Source organism: Dipodomys ordii, unplaced genomic scaffold (genome assembly GCF_000151885.1).
Source record: "Dipodomys ordii isolate 6190 unplaced genomic scaffold, Dord_2.0 Scaffold6, whole genome shotgun sequence".
Lineage (NCBI taxonomy): Eukaryota > Metazoa > Chordata > Mammalia > Rodentia > Heteromyidae > Dipodomys > Dipodomys ordii.
In genome coordinates this window covers 7694610-7711195 of record NW_012267222.1, presented here as the reverse complement: position 1 = coordinate 7711195, position 16586 = coordinate 7694610, and the positions used below count along the sequence as shown (strand labels likewise).

Sequence of the window (16586 nt, the reverse complement as noted above, 5' to 3'; positions counted from 1 at the left end):
TGTGTGTGTGTGTGTGTGTGTGTGTGTGTGTGTGTGTGTGTGTAGATTGAACCAAGGTCTCACCCACTGAACTTATATCCCTAGCCCACAGACATTTGCTCAATCATTTTTTCTCAACTCTGGTTGAACATTAGGTTCATTAGGTTCATTGAACATTAGGTTCATTTTCAAGCTGCAGGAAAGAGAGAGCAGAGCAGCACGTGGTATTCTGCAGGGGAAAGGTTTATTTTCGAGCTGCAAGCTGCCTCTGGTCAAGGTGGAAGCCCATGGGAGTGGGGGTGGGGGAGGGGGATCACCCACAGCCTCACAGTTAGGAAGGCCAAAGGTGGGAGAAGGTGTGGCCACACCAGATGCAGATGTGACTTGGGGAGGGGGTGACTGCCTCCAAGTGTGCCAGTTACCTAGGTGATGCAGGTACTGGGCAGAGACTTAACCCAGAGGAGGGAGGAGCCTGCTCTGCCTTCCCAGGGCGGACCTTACAGTCAAAACTTTCAAAAGTGCTATAAACGTTCATCTGAAACTTTCTGATGAAAGTACTCTTTAATAAGGAGACAGGCCTAAAGGTACCCTCTAAATTACTTTTCTCTAAAAGAGAAAGGCTTCAATATAAATAGTATTCACAAATAAGAAGACACATATTCTAGTTTGCTTCTCACTGTCAATAATGTTCTCAGACTGGAATCATTCCAGAACTCTTACACTACTGGAAGCTTCGAGTGACCCACCTCAGGTCACACAGCAAGTTGGTAGAGACTAACAGGACAGCCCAGAGCATCTAATAATCAGAAATTTTTCAGTTTAACTCTAGAGTTTATGATGTCAGGTTGTCTACTTCAACACAGATCCCCATTAATGAATTTAATACAAACAGGATATTCCTCACAATCTCATCTTTCCAATTTTATCAAGATGCAAAATTTTCTTAAACTTGTCTTATTGTTTAGCCAATGAAAGTTTTAAACAGAAGCCATTAGGATAAACTGTCAAGAAAGAAAAGATGGATTTTTTTACTTAAAAATCTGGAAGATGAGTGCTTCTTCTCCACTGGTGGTGAACCGTTCTCTGTAGAACTCTCCATGGGAGGTTAGGTCGCTCAGAGACAGACTCCCGATGCTGCCCTGCAAGGCCAGGTCTCCCTCTAGTGGTGGGAAAATTACATGTCACCATGACACACACCTTTAATACCATTTACCACAGGGATAAAAACTGATGTACACATAATTTTCACCTTTTTGGGGGGCAGTACTAGGACTTGAACTCAGGGGCTTACATTTTTACTTAGCTTTATCCCCTCATGGTTAGTGATTTACCAGTTGAGTCATCAGCATTTTGCTGGTTATTTTAAGATAAAAATTTCAAGGACTCCGCCGGGCGCTGGTGGCTCACGCCTGTAATCCTAGCTACTCAGGAGGTTAAGATCTGAGGATCACGGTTCAAAGCCAGCCCGGGCAGGAGAGACCGTGAGACTCCTATCTCCAATAAAACACCAGAAAAAAACCGGAAGTGGCGCTGTAGCTCAAGTGGTAGAGTGCTCGCCTTGAGCTGAAGAGCTGAGGGACAGCGCCCAGGCCCAGAGTTCAAGCCCCACGGCCGACAAAAAAAAAAAAAATTTCAAGGACTTTTTTCTCTGCTGGGCTGGCTTTGAACCACAATCTCAGATCTCAGCCTTCTGAATAGTTAGGATTACAGGTGTGACCAACCAGCTCAGATTTTACCTTTTTTTTTTTTTTTTTGTATGTGTGCTGGTCCTAGGGCTTTTTTGCTCAAAGCTAACACTCTACCACTTGGGCCACAGCTCTATTATGGCTTTTTTGGTAGTTAATTGGAGGTAAGTCTCAGACTTTTGTACCCAAGCTGGCTTCAAATTGCAATGCTCAGATCTCAGCTTCCTGAATAGCTAGGAGTACAGGCATAAGCCACCAGTGCCCAGCTAGAGTTCACTTTATTTTTTTTTCTTTTTTTTTTTTTTTTTGGTGCCAGTCCTGGGGCTTGAACTCAGGGCCTGGGCACTGTCCCTGAGCTTCTTTTGCTCAAGGCTAGCACTCTACCACATGAACCACAGTGCCACTTCTGGCTTTTTCTGTTTATGGAGTACTAAGGAATCAACCCCAGGGCTTAATGCATGCTAGGCAAGCACTCTACCATTAAGCCACATTTCTAGCCCTAGAGTTTACTTTCTAATTTAAACTAAACGTCAGAAGGAAAGTTTAATATTCTAAAATGCACAGAAAAAAATATACAGGTATCTATTATGTAGATATAACATTAACACAGTATTAGATTTGAATCTGGGCCTTGTACTTGATCAGCAAGTGTTCTACCAGTTGAACCACACCTCCAGCCTTGTGCATAAAAATATTTAATGCACTATTTTAAATAAGAATATCAGTGCTCAAGTTCAAAAGAGCTGAAATAACACAGCAACATCACATAATAATATTTATAAGAGGAAAGAAATTAATGTAAATGCTTTGCGATGAACAAATGTGACAGAAATATGATTCTTTCTGAGTTAGAACAATAACTAGGCATTAGTAAAACATGATAAGTTCTATTAATTATACTATGAATAAACTAAAGGAGGAAATGTCAGAAATGTGTCAGCTATTCAAACAACGTTAATTGGGTTTTAGAGTGATTTAAGATAAAAGAATAAAATCAGTGAGGTTGACAGACACAGGAGACAGGTTTGAGAGGAATCTGATGGCAGGGGTGCAGCCCCTAAATGGCAGGGAGGAGAAAGAGAGGATGCTGGGGCACATGCAACCAGAGCATAAACCTTAGATGGATCATTCTTAACACTGTGGATACTGAAAGGAATATTCTGAACTGCTGCTTTCATAAAACAAAATTTATCATAATTATTAGAGAAGACAGGTGCCAGTAGCTCATACCTGTAATCCTAGCTACTCAGGAGGTTGAGATTTAAGGACTGCAGTTCAAAGCCAGTCCAGGCAGGAAAGCCTGTGAGACTCATCTGCAATTAACCACCAAAAAGCAGGGCATGGAGTTGTGGCTCTAGTGGTAGAACACTAGCCTTGAGCAAAAGAGCTCAAAGACAGTGTCCAGGCCCTGAGTTCAAGCCCCAGGACTGGCGCACATGTACACATACATGCATACATGCACAAACACAAACAAAAAAAAAAAAAAACCGATACTAACTAGTCAGAAAGTTGAGATATGGAGGATCACAGTTCAAAGCCAGCCAGGGCAGAAAAGACTGAAAAACTCCATCTCCAAAAAACTAAAGCAGACTGGAGGTGCGGTTCAAGTGGTAGAGTACAAGCCATGAGTGAACAAGCAAGCAAAGTGCATTAGCAAGCAGGAAGTACTGGATTCAAGCTCTGGTACCAACACAAAAATATACAAATGCCTGGGCCCATTCCTACTATCAGATTCTGGGGACAGAAGAGGGAGAGGGCAGCGGAGGAGGCAGCGCCAAACTCCTGCATTTTTACAAGCTATCCTCCAAACAATTCTAATCCACAAACTGGTATTTTGGGGCCAAATATAAACCAACTACAATCCAGCCATCCATCCACATCCCACTAAGCATGTGAAGACAATTAGTCTGGTGTTAGGATATTCAAATACTTCCTAGATCTTACAAGTTTGATCCCCTCCTGCCCCCCCACCTCACCAAGACTTACCAATCATTTCCAGGTGTGCTACTAATTTGGAAACATTTGCTTTAGCAAGCTCGCTGGTGGTCTTATTGAGCACAAGGGAGAGTGAATGAACCTAGGAACACAGCAGATGAAAGAAGGCAAATATTACTGGGGGGGGGGGGGGGGGGGGGGGGAGGCAGAGGGAGGAGCGGGTCAAGGGTTGTCAGGGAAACAACAGAACAAAATCAAGGAGGGTACAGAAAGGCCTAGGAAGGGAGGAAAGGCTTTGCATGATGCTGGCTGCACCCCAGCCCAGTCACCCCAGGGTGAGACCCAGAGCTGATGATAAAGGGCAGCCTATATTCCAGGTTCCGTGGCATCTTTCCTCCTCTTGCCTTGGACACTGTAAAACAACTTGGCCCATGTTTGTATACACTGATAATATGCACAGTTCTGCAATGACTCAAACACATTTGTGAACTCTGCTCTAAAATTTGTCCAAGCCAGATGATAAAGATGACTTAGAATCACACCTAGTGCCTTTGAACAAGTATTTCACACACTGCACCATCAACAGGGACCTTATCTAAAAACACAAGCAAAGGTTCTTCTTTCCTAAAGACAACTACAAACAGAAGAAAAGCCAGGCCCTGTGTCTCAGAAACAGCATTCTTTGTAACAACTCCATCTGCTGAGTAGAGATCTCATAAACTTTTCTAAGCTGGCTTTAATCCACAATCCTCCTGACCTCAGCATCCTAAGTAGTTAGTTGAGTAGCTGGTAGAGTTTACACATGTCTGTCAGCCTAGCTAAAGCATTAGAGCACCTGCCTAACAAGGCCCTGTGCTCAAACCTTGGCACCACCAAAAAAAAAAAAAGTTTTAAAAAAAAAAGAAGCATGGAGGAGGGAGGATGGGAAGGGATGGGAAGGGGAAACAAAGGAGGAGGCTACAATGCTTGATAAGAAATGTGCTCATTATTTGCCCATGTAATTGTAACCCCTCTGTACAGTATTTTCACAATAAAAAATAAATAAAAATTTTTTAAAAAGAATGAAATGTACTCATTATCTTGCCCATGAAATTGTAGCTCCTCTGTACGGTATTCTCACAATAAATAAACAAACAAACAAACATTTTTTAAAAAAGCATGGAGTTTTATAAATCATTCACTCCTCTACAGTCCACCAATAAAAGGGCATTTCTGAAACAGGGAAATCTGAGTGTGCAGTTAAGTGCTATATAATACCAAGACATTTTTATTTAATGTAGCTGGATGGAACAAGATGTTATAGTCATGTAAGAAAATGTCTATTTTTTTCCAGAAATGAAACTAAAGAATGTCAAGGTGTAAAACATTTCAGTGAGGGAAAAAGAACAAAGGCGATGTGATGACATATAGAGCTGTGTATATGGGGCTCATTATAGTATCTTCTCTATGATGTGTATGAGATTCTTCACAACAAAAATGGTTCTCAGGGCTGCGAATGTGGCTTAGTGGCAGAGTGCCTGCTTAGCATTCATGAAGCCCTGGGTTCAATTCCTCAGTACCACATACACAGAAAAGGCTGGAAGTGGTAAGAGTGCTGTCCTTGAACATAGAGAGGCTCAGGGACAGTGCCCAGGCCCTGAGTTCAAGCCCCATGGGCAAAAAAAAAAAAAAAAAAAAATGGTTTTCAAAAATTCTTACTTCAAAAAGTACATTGTTGAGAGGTGTTCATCACCACTATAATCTCTGCAGCACCCCCTGGGACAACTCCCTACTCCTTAGCTTGGGCCACAATAACAAAATCAGTTACTAGCATACTAAGTACAAGCCAAGAAGGAATAAGGCTCAGCCATTTCCATTCGTCTTGGGCCTGGAGACCAAGACCCCAGCGCATAACACAGTCCTTCATACTAAGCAGAGGGCAAAGCTGGCTCTTTCTCATCTCTGTCCTATATCTCTTCCCACTCTTGAGGAGAGGGCCGCTGCTGCCAGCAAGGCCAGCAAGACAAAGAATATGATTCTCCTCTCTGATTTCTCCCCATCAGTGAGTGCAAGTCCACACACTCAAAGACCTTCATCCCCAACATACTAACGTCATCAGCCACCGTAGTTAAAAGGCCTAGGTACCTTGAAATAGTCAACTCAGTCTAACTACCCTCATGTCTTACTGTTCCATCACATAGCAATGGCCAAAATTCCAAGTGCCATCTCTAACTTACTTACTTACAGTAAGTACCAGAGATAAGTTATAAGGACAATAATCCTGGAAGTAGTAAGCTAGTGCTCTGCCACTTAAGCCACAACTCACTTCCAGCTTTTTAGTGATTAATTGGAGATAAGAGGCTCATGGACTTTCCTGTTCAAGATGGCTTCAAACCACAATCCTTAGATCTCAGCCTCCTGAGTAGCTAGGATTACATGCATGAGCCACCAGCATCCAACCTTTCTCAGACATTTATATTCGCCTTTTATAACCGACACCCAGAAAACTATATAGCTCCCTGCCAAAAAAAAGGTATTTTCCAGAATAAATGTAAAATGCTCACATTTAAATAAGCAGACCAAAATTTAGTTTTAGGACTTAAGGGAGCCCGAGGAAACAGATACCTTGAGATCCAGCTTGGTGTTGATAGGGTCCTGAAGTTCAGACTCCATTACAGCACTGGATTCTGACTTTACATTTTGTACAAGGCCCTCAGGTGGCACCTTCATTGCATGGTTGTCTGCAGTGGAGCCAATCCCAAAAAAATCCAGTATCACCACCCAGGTCTGCAAGGTGATCAGCACATCCAAGCAGTTAAAATCAACATCAATGCTCCGGTTAACTCGATTGTAAATGGAAGAGAATTCCGGATGTTTCTTATCCACCAGGAATATGTTGATGTGGACCAAGGAATCATCAAACTGACTCTTCCCCACATGCCCCTTGGGTCCATCTACTGTGGGGGAGGGAGGAGGAGTTAAGGGACACTCCTTGTCTTTGACTTCCTTCTGTGTCTTCCGGGACACGGAGGTGGGTCTCTGGTACAACTGGAAGACATTTGGCGCTTCCTCCATGTGGGAAGGCAGAGACCGAGGCATGTCAGGATACTCCACATTGGATACGGAGGGGCAGGACTGAGAGAGATACTCTTTCTGTGCTAGGCTTGATGGCTTAGGAGCCCCTCGAGATACCATCAGGTTCTTATATTTGGAGTCTGGATTCTTCTCCAGTAAGTCTTCCATCAGAAGAGAACGCAGAGCAATCTGAATGGATAAGGTCTGAGGGTGGTCTTTACTGAACTCCACCTCAAAATCCTGAAACTTTAAGCTCACAAGACCTTGGGCTCCCAAAGTCAGATCTGCACTCAGCTGTACCTGGAGTTCTGAGATACAGAAGTTGGCTTGAATCTGAGTGAAGGCCTTGGCTTCCTTCACAGACAAGGACTTCTGGGAGGCACTAGAAAGGCTGGAGTGGCTGAACAGCCCATTCTCCTTCCTGTCGGCAACAGGTTCTCCACAGGTACTAAGGACAGGTAGGGGAGAAGTAGGGCAAGGGGAGGAGGGAGCACTGGCTGGAAATTTATTCAGATCTTCACTGTACACGAGGTTGTCCAGCGTCTGCAAGACCTGCTCATACACGTGCTTGGCTAACACAACCTGCAGGCAAGGGAACAATTCAGTTTAGTCTACAGCTATCATTAACTCACTCCCCTCCATCTCTAGTTGCTATTTCTGTGTCCCAGAAAGCTTTAAGTTAGCAAGGACTATGTCTTTCAATTCTTTTCTGATTCCACTTCTTTCTGTCCTTCTATTCACAGGGCCTTCCCACAGCACCAGATGACTCTGCAAATCACCCCAACCAAAAAAATAACAGCAGAAATTGAGGCAAGTACTGCCAAAGCCCTAATGTGGGAGTGCCAGGAGACTGGGCCTCTAAAACTGGCCAACCATCACCCAACAGAACAACAAAGGATGCTTAGTACTTTTTAAATAATAATGATGAGAAACTGTGATTGTTTAAAGTTTATACTTTCTCTCTTTCTCTGTCTCTGTCTCATTAACTGCTAATTAAATTATCACATCAAAGTTCAACAGTAGAATAGAGCACTGCATGAATGGCTGACAAGGAGTTTGACAAAGGCGGATCAGGCTCTTGCCACCTACACATCAGCAATTGCAGCATCAGTAGGAGATACAGATGTCACATGTCTCCTGACATAATGTAGGATGGGTGCACAGCACCACCTTTGAAGTGTTCTAGCCAAAAATGAAGCATAATCCAACGAATCCTGAAGAGTTCACAGGAAATACAAAGGCCCAAGTGACAAACGAACAGCTAGCTAGTCCAGGACCAACCCTGGGCCAACCCAACACAGCAGATGGCTAAACAGCAAAGGAGAACATATTATCCTACTATTCTCCTCTTCAGCTATCCTGGGCTATAATGCTTAAGTAGTTAAAATTCACTATTTAGAACAAGAACATTCATAAAATGAAGCCGGGTGCTGGTAGCTCACGCCTGTAATCCTAGCTACTCAGGAGGCTGAGATCTGAGGATCGCGGTTCAAAGCCAGCCCGGGCAGGAGAGACCGTGAGACTCCTATCGCCAATAAACCACCAGAAAACCGGAAGTGGCGCTGTAGCTCAAGCGGTAGAGGGCTCGCCTTGAGCTGAAGAGCTGAGGGACAGCGCCCAGGCCCAGAGTTCAAGCCCCACGACCGACCAAAAAAAAAAAGAACATTCATAAAATGAACCAGTTTGACCAGCATCCTCACACAGCACATCTCCTACAGCACCCACGGGTGAGCAGCACTGAAGAATCAAAATTCTTTTGTTGCAAATATGACATCCTGCAGGGCACCTGACCTTACTTCCACAATAAAATAATGGCACAGGGGCAAAAAGAAAAGAAAACTAGATTAAGAGAAACCTTAGCATCCAAGTACAACATGTAGACCTCTTTGGATCCTGATTTAAACCAACCAAAGGGGAGCACATTTTTGAGATAATCAAATGGATTATCTAAAAATGGATTCAAACTTAAAAGGTATCATGAAATTGTCATTAATTCAGGAAGGCATGCTAGTACCATTGCAGCTATGTGGACAGACACACAGACTTTGCTGAGCTACATCCCAATACACCAGGATGAATATAATATGAAATCTCAACACTGCCTTAAAATATTTCATTTCAGTGGCAGAGCCCTTATCTGGAGTGTGCAAGGTCCTGAGTTCCACCTCAGCACCACCACTCTACTCCCTCAATAAAAGAGACAGATCAAACAGAATGGCAACCCCTGGACAATGGTGACTAGGAATGACAAGCATGTAGGCCTATCGTTCTGCTGTGTGTTTACATCTTTCATAATAAAGTGATTTAAAGAATTAAATCTTAGCCAGCACTGATGGCTCATGCCTACAATCCTAGCATCTCAGGAGGCTGAGATCTGAAGATTGTGTTTCAAAACCAGACAGGGCAGGAGAGTCCATTTACTTCTAATTAACCACCAGAAAACTGGAAGTGGAACTATGGTTCAAAGTGGCAAAAAGAGCACAGAAACAGCACTGAGGCCCTATGTTCAAGCCCCATGACCAGCAAAAAATAGGTCAACAGAGCTGGGTACCCAGTTGCTCTTCCCTGTAATCCTAGCTACTCAGGAGGTTGGGCTCTGAGGATCAAGGTTCAGAGCCAGACTGGGAAGACAAATACAAGAGACTCTTATCTCCAATTAACTAGCAAAAGCCAGAAGTAGAAGGGTGGCTCAAGGGGTAGAGTACCTGCCAGTCTTGAGCAAAAAAGCTAAGGGACAGCATCCAGACCCCAAGTTTTCAAGCCCTAGTACCAATTCAAAAAGAAAAACAAAAAGTGGATTGGGGTTGGAAGTATGGCTCAGATGGTACAGCACCAGACAAAAAACAAAAAGTCAAATTCTGAGTTTAAATCCTGATTTCCAGGGACACACACACACACACACACACACACACACAATTGTTTTGAGAAAGGGGGAAGGAGGGCAAGAAGAGTGAGAGGGGGGTGAGACTTTTAACAAAAACATGTGGAAATGTAGCAATATAATCCCCCATGATAATCCTATCATGTGCTTGGAAAAAAAACTGTTCTGGTAACTATTACTACTAAGACATTTGGCCTGAGCAGGAAGTTAGGGGATGTTTTCTCAACCACAAACCCTCACCTAGGAGCTCCTGACAGCAATAGGCTCACACTTTGTGTTAACCACATACCCTGGAACAACTGCTGGACAGTCTAGTGACTACTTAAGAGGCCCAGACTAGAGTCTGTTGTCTTAAGACCCTGCCTGTCTTTGTTTTATAATGTTCTTTGCTCTGGAGAAATAAAGGAGAAAAGTTTTTTTTGAAGAAGAAAGATTATAACATATAGCACACATATTGCACATATTATATCCAAGTTCCTATTCTGGTCCTGTTAACTTCAGAAAGCAAAGACAAATTCTCCTTTGAAAGATTCTACCAATAGCTCAGATAATCACATTGTTTTTCAATTGGATACCAAGAGTATCCAAAGTGACAATAACGTATCTTCCTGTGAAGGACAGTCTCTGACTTTTTTAAAAAGAATTTCCCTGTTTCTGAATGGCAACAGAACTAGGAATCTGCCTTCTTAATACAACTCACACCTATTCCACATGAAGAAGGCTAACAAGAATGACTGCCTAGTGACAAAACCACACATAAAAGGATTGCAGGTTTACAAGCTATCAAAAATAGATATAGCCTGGTGCCAGCAGCTCACGCCTGTAATCCTAGCTACTCAGGAGGCTGAGATCTGAGGATCATGGTTCAAAGCCTGCCCAGGCAGAAAAAGTCTATGAGACTCTCATCTCCAATTAACTACCACGAAACCAGAAGTGGCGCTGTGGCTAAAGTGGTAGAACGCAGCTTTGAGCTGAAGAGCTCAGGGACAGCACCCAGACCCAGAGTTCAAGCCCCACGACCAACAAAAAAAAAACTATGTGCTGTAATAATGTTCTCTTGAAACCATATACTTTCCTTCCAATACTTAATTACATAAATGTGTAACAAATTAAAATCTAACATATTTATTTGTTTTTTGGGGGTTTTGGGGGGTGTCTGGTCGTGGGACCTGAACTCTGGGCCTGGGCGCTGTCCCTCAGCTCTTCAGCTCAAGGCTAGCACTCTACCACTTGAGCCATAGTGCCACTTCCGGCTTTTTTTTCCTGCTTATGTGGTGCTGAGGAATCGAACCCAGGGCCTCATGCATGAAAGGCAAGCGCTCTACCACTGAGCCACCTTCCCAGCCCCAAATCTAACATATTTATGAAAGATAAATATAAATATAGGTTGAGTATCCCTAATCTGAAACCCCAAATAGCCCTAATCTGGAACTGCCTATAAATTCATATAACACATCAAAAGTTTTTCTCAATTCTAATCGTCAGAAGAAGGATGCTCACCCAAAGAAGTTTTTACAAAAATTTCAAAATCCACAAGGTGCAAAAATCAGAAGTTTCTGGTCTCAAGCCAGGCTTGGTGGCTCACACCTGTAATCCTAGCTCAGAAGGCAGAGATTATCACTATTCAAAGCCAGTCAGTCAATGGGTATTTACCTGAACCGGATTGACAAATTTTCCTTCAATCTTCATGATGCTAGAGGTTTCCAGGTCATCTGGACTAAGGGAGAAAGTCAACTCAGATTCTCTCTCTATGGGGATCTTCTCCAGTTTAAACTGAATGGTAGTATTATTCAAGATGTGAAAAGCTGGGAGAAGAGAGAAGAAATGAAACTATAAACACTAATATCTACCATGTTATATTGATGATTAAATATCATGGATGTCATGGACATGAGTTACTGTTCAACCAGAACCAGAGGGCATGGGGTCTATGCAATAATTGGAGGGGGCGGGGGAGGGAAGGAAAGAGAAGAGAAGAGAAAAGATGAGAAAGAGAGGGAACGAAGAAGGAAAGAAGGAAAAGGAAATTGTAGTGACATGCTCTATTTTGAAGTTTCAAAATATGACACAATAAGCGGTTGGGCATAGTGGTACACACCTATACTTCCAGCTACTCAAGAGGCAGATCTTTGGAGGGTTAAAGTTCAGCCCAGGTTTAAAAAAAAAAAGGTTAACAAAATATCATTTCATTCAACAGGATGGGCATTGTAGTACATACGTATAAATCCTAACTATGGAATTCCTTTTTTTTTTGGGTCCGGTCGTGGGGCCTGAACTCTGGGCCTGGGCGCTGTCCCTTAGCTCTTCAGCTCAAGCCACAGCGCCACTTCTGGCTTTTTTCTTTTTGCTTATGTGGTGCTGAGGAATCAAACCCAGGGCCTCATGCATGTAAGGCAAGCACTCTACCACTGAGCCACCTTCCCAGCCCCTGGAATTTCTGTACCAGTAAGTACAACCAGGCTTTAAGAGCTTACCTGACCTCTGTGCATGCCAAGACTAACAGACCTGACTGTATATAGCAGATTGGAGCCAGAATACAAATTCAGAATTTCATTCCCAGAACCCTGGGCCAAACCACAACAGAAGATGGCCAAACAGCAAAGGAGAACATATTGTCCTACTCTATTTATATTCACCTCTTCGGCTATCCTGGGCTATAATACTTAACTAGTTAAAGTTTGCAATTTAGAATTAAGAACATCGATACAATGAACCAGTTTGACCAGTATCCTCACAGAGCGCACCCATGGGTAAGCAGCACTGAAGAAACAAAATTCTTACTTTGCAAATATGACATCGAATGGCAAAGGATGAAGACAAATGGAGCAAGCTACTATGAGGCATGATACTAAAGTTCTACTATGAGTTCCTCAAATACAATCTGGGGCTTATTCGTGTGTGTGTGTGTGTGTGGGTGCGTGCGTGCGTGCGTGCGTGCGTGTGTGTGTGTGTGTGTGTGTACGCTCACCCGTGCATGACAGTTCTAGAGCCTGAACTCAGAGCTTGGATACTGTCCCTGAGCTTTTCTACTCAAGGGTAGCACCCTACCATTTGAGCCACAACTCTACTTCCAGCTTTTTGTTGGATAATTGGAAATAGGAGGTTCATCAACTTTTCTGCCCAGACTGGCTTTGAATGGAAATCCTCAGATCTCCTCCTCCTGAACAGCTAGGATTACATAGGCACCTGGCTAGAAACAGCTTTTGTTGCTATTTTTAGCCAACTACTATATGAGCTGGGTTTTGAACCTTTCAACTGAATCAAACAGAAGTCTGCTGCTCCTCACCTTGACCTCTATGCAAAGATTCAAAAAAATCATGTCTGGTGAAATATGCTTCCTCCTGGCTGTTAGCACTGGCGCACCCAGAGGGCAGGCAACATGTCCGATTGACTTCTGATCCAGCACCATCTCTGCTGGCCAACTGGGTACAATTTAAAGAATATAACTTAATGTCTTTGATCTCCACCTGCAAACGGTCACTTCTGGATTCATCATCACCAGCCACAAAATTCTGGATGAATATCTGTCCTAGGTGTCCCACCAATAACTCAGGGCTCCCAGGCTTCCGGGGAATGGAGACAACTGGCGACTCAATGTTGATGTTCAAGATAAGCTTCACTGTGTCCGAGTGAGGCGAAGCAAAGCCAAACCCGTGCGCCTCGTCCTCCTCCAGGAAAAAGGGCTCCCGGGTCTTTCTTGGCATTTCAAAGAGGGACACCATCTCGCTATACTCAGCTGTCTTGGTAGCTAAGACGGTGGTGACTTTGGTGGCCGCACTTTTCAGCATACTTCGAAAATTTTCTTCCAGTTCATCCATGGATAATGTCAACTCCTTTAAGAACTTGGCAGAATGGTTGTAATGCAAGGAAGCCATCTTCAGGTTGAGAAAACATTCCTGCTTGGATTTCTCAACAAACGTGAAACTCAAAGCTTCAGTCAGGGCTGCATCTTCCGCTCTAACAAACACAGATTCAAAGTAGCCGATGTCACTGATGATATTTTCGTAGCCCACAGAATTCCCAATGCTGACAACATACTGGTTCTTAACATTCTCTTGTGTCAGGTCCATAAGCTGCAAACAGCCTAAGGAGCCATTCACATCGAACGTGCTGCCCATTGACACGTTAACCTTGGTGCCACCTATGCTCGCCGTGGCAATTTTCCGGCCATGTTTGTCCCCATTTGCCATTCCCACTGTCCGAAGGAGCAGCAGGTTAAGCCTGTGGATTTCCACCGCAACCTCCGTGTTCTGTTCATAGGTAGACTGGTAAGTTCCTTGCTCACTAAAGCTTCTTTCTAAATCAGTCATTAAAGGCTGAGGACTCAAATCATCTTTCTCCTTGGGGAAGGATTTTTGAAGGAAACCAATCAACTCCACAATTGTCTCTGGATTTAAGATAATATCCAAGTTGTTCACCTGCAGAGAAACCACTTGAAGCGTGCTATCTAAGCTCATGGACGGGCACTCGGAACTCACAAACTGATACTCCAGCTTAATGAGGGACTCTTGCTCTTTGGTGAGGATCTTTTCCAGGGAAACACTTGTTGCTGATCGGTCATTCACAGAGGCCATATCAGTAACCATGTGAGGTCCAGAGACAGGAGACTGGGCCCTGCTGTCCCGCAGGCTTCCTGTTGGAATATCAAAGCTCAAGTTCTTATGAGAAGCCATCAAAAGGTCAAAATCAGCACCATAGGTCTGCATGGTGTCCACCAGGAGCAATCCATGAACAGTGAGGGAGACTTCAGCATCATAAGGCCTCTTCACAAAGTGAGCATTGGTACCAAACACTTTGAGCACAGAAATGTAGCGGCCATTGCTCTCCACACCAAGCTGCATACAGTTAACTTTAAATTCAGCCAGGAGGAGCTGTGACTCTACTAGAACCTCGCGTGTGTGCTGCTCCAGCATCACAATGCTCTGGGTTAAGTTCATTACTGAGTCCTGCAGGCTTCCCCGCTGACCTTCTTGGGGGAAAATCTTCTCTTTGATCTGAGTGTCCGAAGTCTTCATTTCTGGTGTGGTGAGGAGAGCGAAACAGTTCTTTAGGGCAGATATCTTATCTTCATTGATGTGGATTTTTAAATCTGGCAAGTTGCCTGAAAGCACAGCCCCTGGGTATTTGGGGTCTGAGGTATAAATTAGCCTCCGCTCTAACTGCAGATGAACATTGAATTTCTCTACCACGTGGGTGGGCCCCACATCAATGTCCTGGACATGCTTCCAATTGTCTTTCACTCGTCCCACCATGATCTGGAGGTCCATAAATGACAAGGAATACCGCTCGTACATCTTGGTACTCATTAAATGGGCCTGAAGCTGCTCCTCGCTGAACTCCACTCCAGAAAAGGGAGGTGTTTGCTTGCTGTGACTGCTGCTTGTCTCCGGGGGTGGAGTACTGGGAGGTGTGGCCAAAGGGGTCTTATACTCATCATCACTAAACTGATTGTCCTCAGAGGCTGACCTGTCCCCACTTTTCCTCCTGGTGTCATCTGCAGGGAAGAAAAAAACAAGAGCGTATTTCCTCTTGTCCTACTCTAGAATCATGAATATAAGTTTCAACCAACCCCAATTTAAAAAAAAAAAAAGGATGAAAAGTGAAAGCCCAGCATCTGTATTTACCATGTGTGCAATTACGTTTGGAGACAAAACACAGAGAAAAATGCCTATGAGAAAAGCTGGAGCCCCAGTGGCTCAGAGCTTATGTTGGGGTACAAAGGCTGCCACCTGCTGCCAGTCGTACACTCCCAGCAGTGGAGGTGTACTGCCTGGCTGTTCTCTCTATATATGTTTTTCTCTCTATACCTATTTCATACTTTTTCCTTTGCCTCAGTGTTCATTCTCTTCTCCCCATCAAAATGATCAGAAAGAAAAGAGGTCTCATCTGCTTGCTCCACACAGTATCCAGAGCTCAGACCCATTTTTAGTGAGCAGAAACCACTCCAAATTTAAAACCCAACAGCTTCAGCCTCTCAATAGACTAGAGGCATGTGCCACCATGCCCAGATGAATTATATGTTTTAAAATGAGAGCCATATAATAACGAAGCTATTACTTTAAAAGTAACAGGTAAGGGCTCAAAATGTGGCTTAGTTATAGAGTGCCTGCCTACCATGCATGAAGCCCTGGGTTCAATTCCTCAGTACCACATAAACAGAAAAGGCTGGGGCTGGGAAGGTGGCTCAGTGGTAGAGTGCTTGCCTTGCATGCATGAGGCCCTGGGTTCAATTCCTCAGTACCACATAAGCACAAAAAGCCGGAAGTGTGGCTCAAATAGTAGAGTGCTAGCCTTGAGCAAAACCTCAAGGACAGTACGTAGGCCCTGAGTTCAAACCCCAGAACTGGTTAAAAAATAAATAAATAAATAAAAGTAACAGGAGTAACAGGTAAACTTTTGTTAAGCTTTCCTTGATTCACGGGCAGGGCACATGGTCTGGTTTCATGGCCTCACACTGGCACTGACCTTGGCTATTGGTCAACAGCATTCTTCCTAGATCCACAACAACTAATACAGGATTCTTGAACTTGAAATCATCAGGAAATATCACCTGAGGGGCAGAAATATCTAGCCGCACAGACCATCGTTTGCTTTCCTCCTGTAAGAATGAAACACAAGTCAGTAACCTGGTTGCTAACTGCTGTGGAGCTCAGCCTTCCTGGAACCCCAACCAGGCACTAGGGTTCCAATCCCTTGGATTACAGCAGGGTTAAAGTGCTGGAGGGTTACGACTATTCTCATAGGCAAATGTCTAAAGTAGAGAGAAAAATTAGCATATCATCAATTTGGGGAGAGTTGTTGGTCCTTTGGTTAATGAGCCATAGTTTAAGAAACATTTTGTTGGTTTGGGAATGTGGCTTAGTGGTAGAGTGCTTGCCTAACACACATGAACCCCGGGTTCAATTCCTCAGTGTGGCTCAAATGGCAGAGTGTAACCTTGAGCAAAAAGAAACTCAGGGGAGCTGGGAAGATGGCTCAGTGGTAGAGCACTTGCCTTGCATGCATGAGGCCCTGGGTTCGATTCCTCAGCACCACATAAGCAAAAAGAAAAA

At 43.8% G+C, this 16586-nt stretch overlaps 1 protein-coding gene across 1 annotated transcript in view; it reads right to left on the bottom strand.

Annotated features, from left to right (window-relative positions):
* The window catches only part of Vps13d (vacuolar protein sorting 13 homolog D (S. cerevisiae)), a 236261-nt gene that overhangs the window by 185084 nt on the left and 34591 nt on the right, over nucleotides 1-16586 (bottom strand). Inside the window, exons 16-21 of the mRNA XM_013031922.1 lie at nucleotides 16000-16132; nucleotides 12821-15028; nucleotides 11188-11339; nucleotides 6204-7235; nucleotides 3651-3741; nucleotides 1012-1138 (exon numbers count right to left, since the gene is read on the bottom strand). Coding sequence (XP_012887376.1) covers nucleotides 1012-1138; nucleotides 3651-3741; nucleotides 6204-7235; nucleotides 11188-11339; nucleotides 12821-15028; nucleotides 16000-16132 — 3743 coding nt within the window. The remainder of the gene's footprint in view (nucleotides 1-1011; nucleotides 1139-3650; nucleotides 3742-6203; nucleotides 7236-11187; nucleotides 11340-12820; nucleotides 15029-15999; nucleotides 16133-16586) is intronic.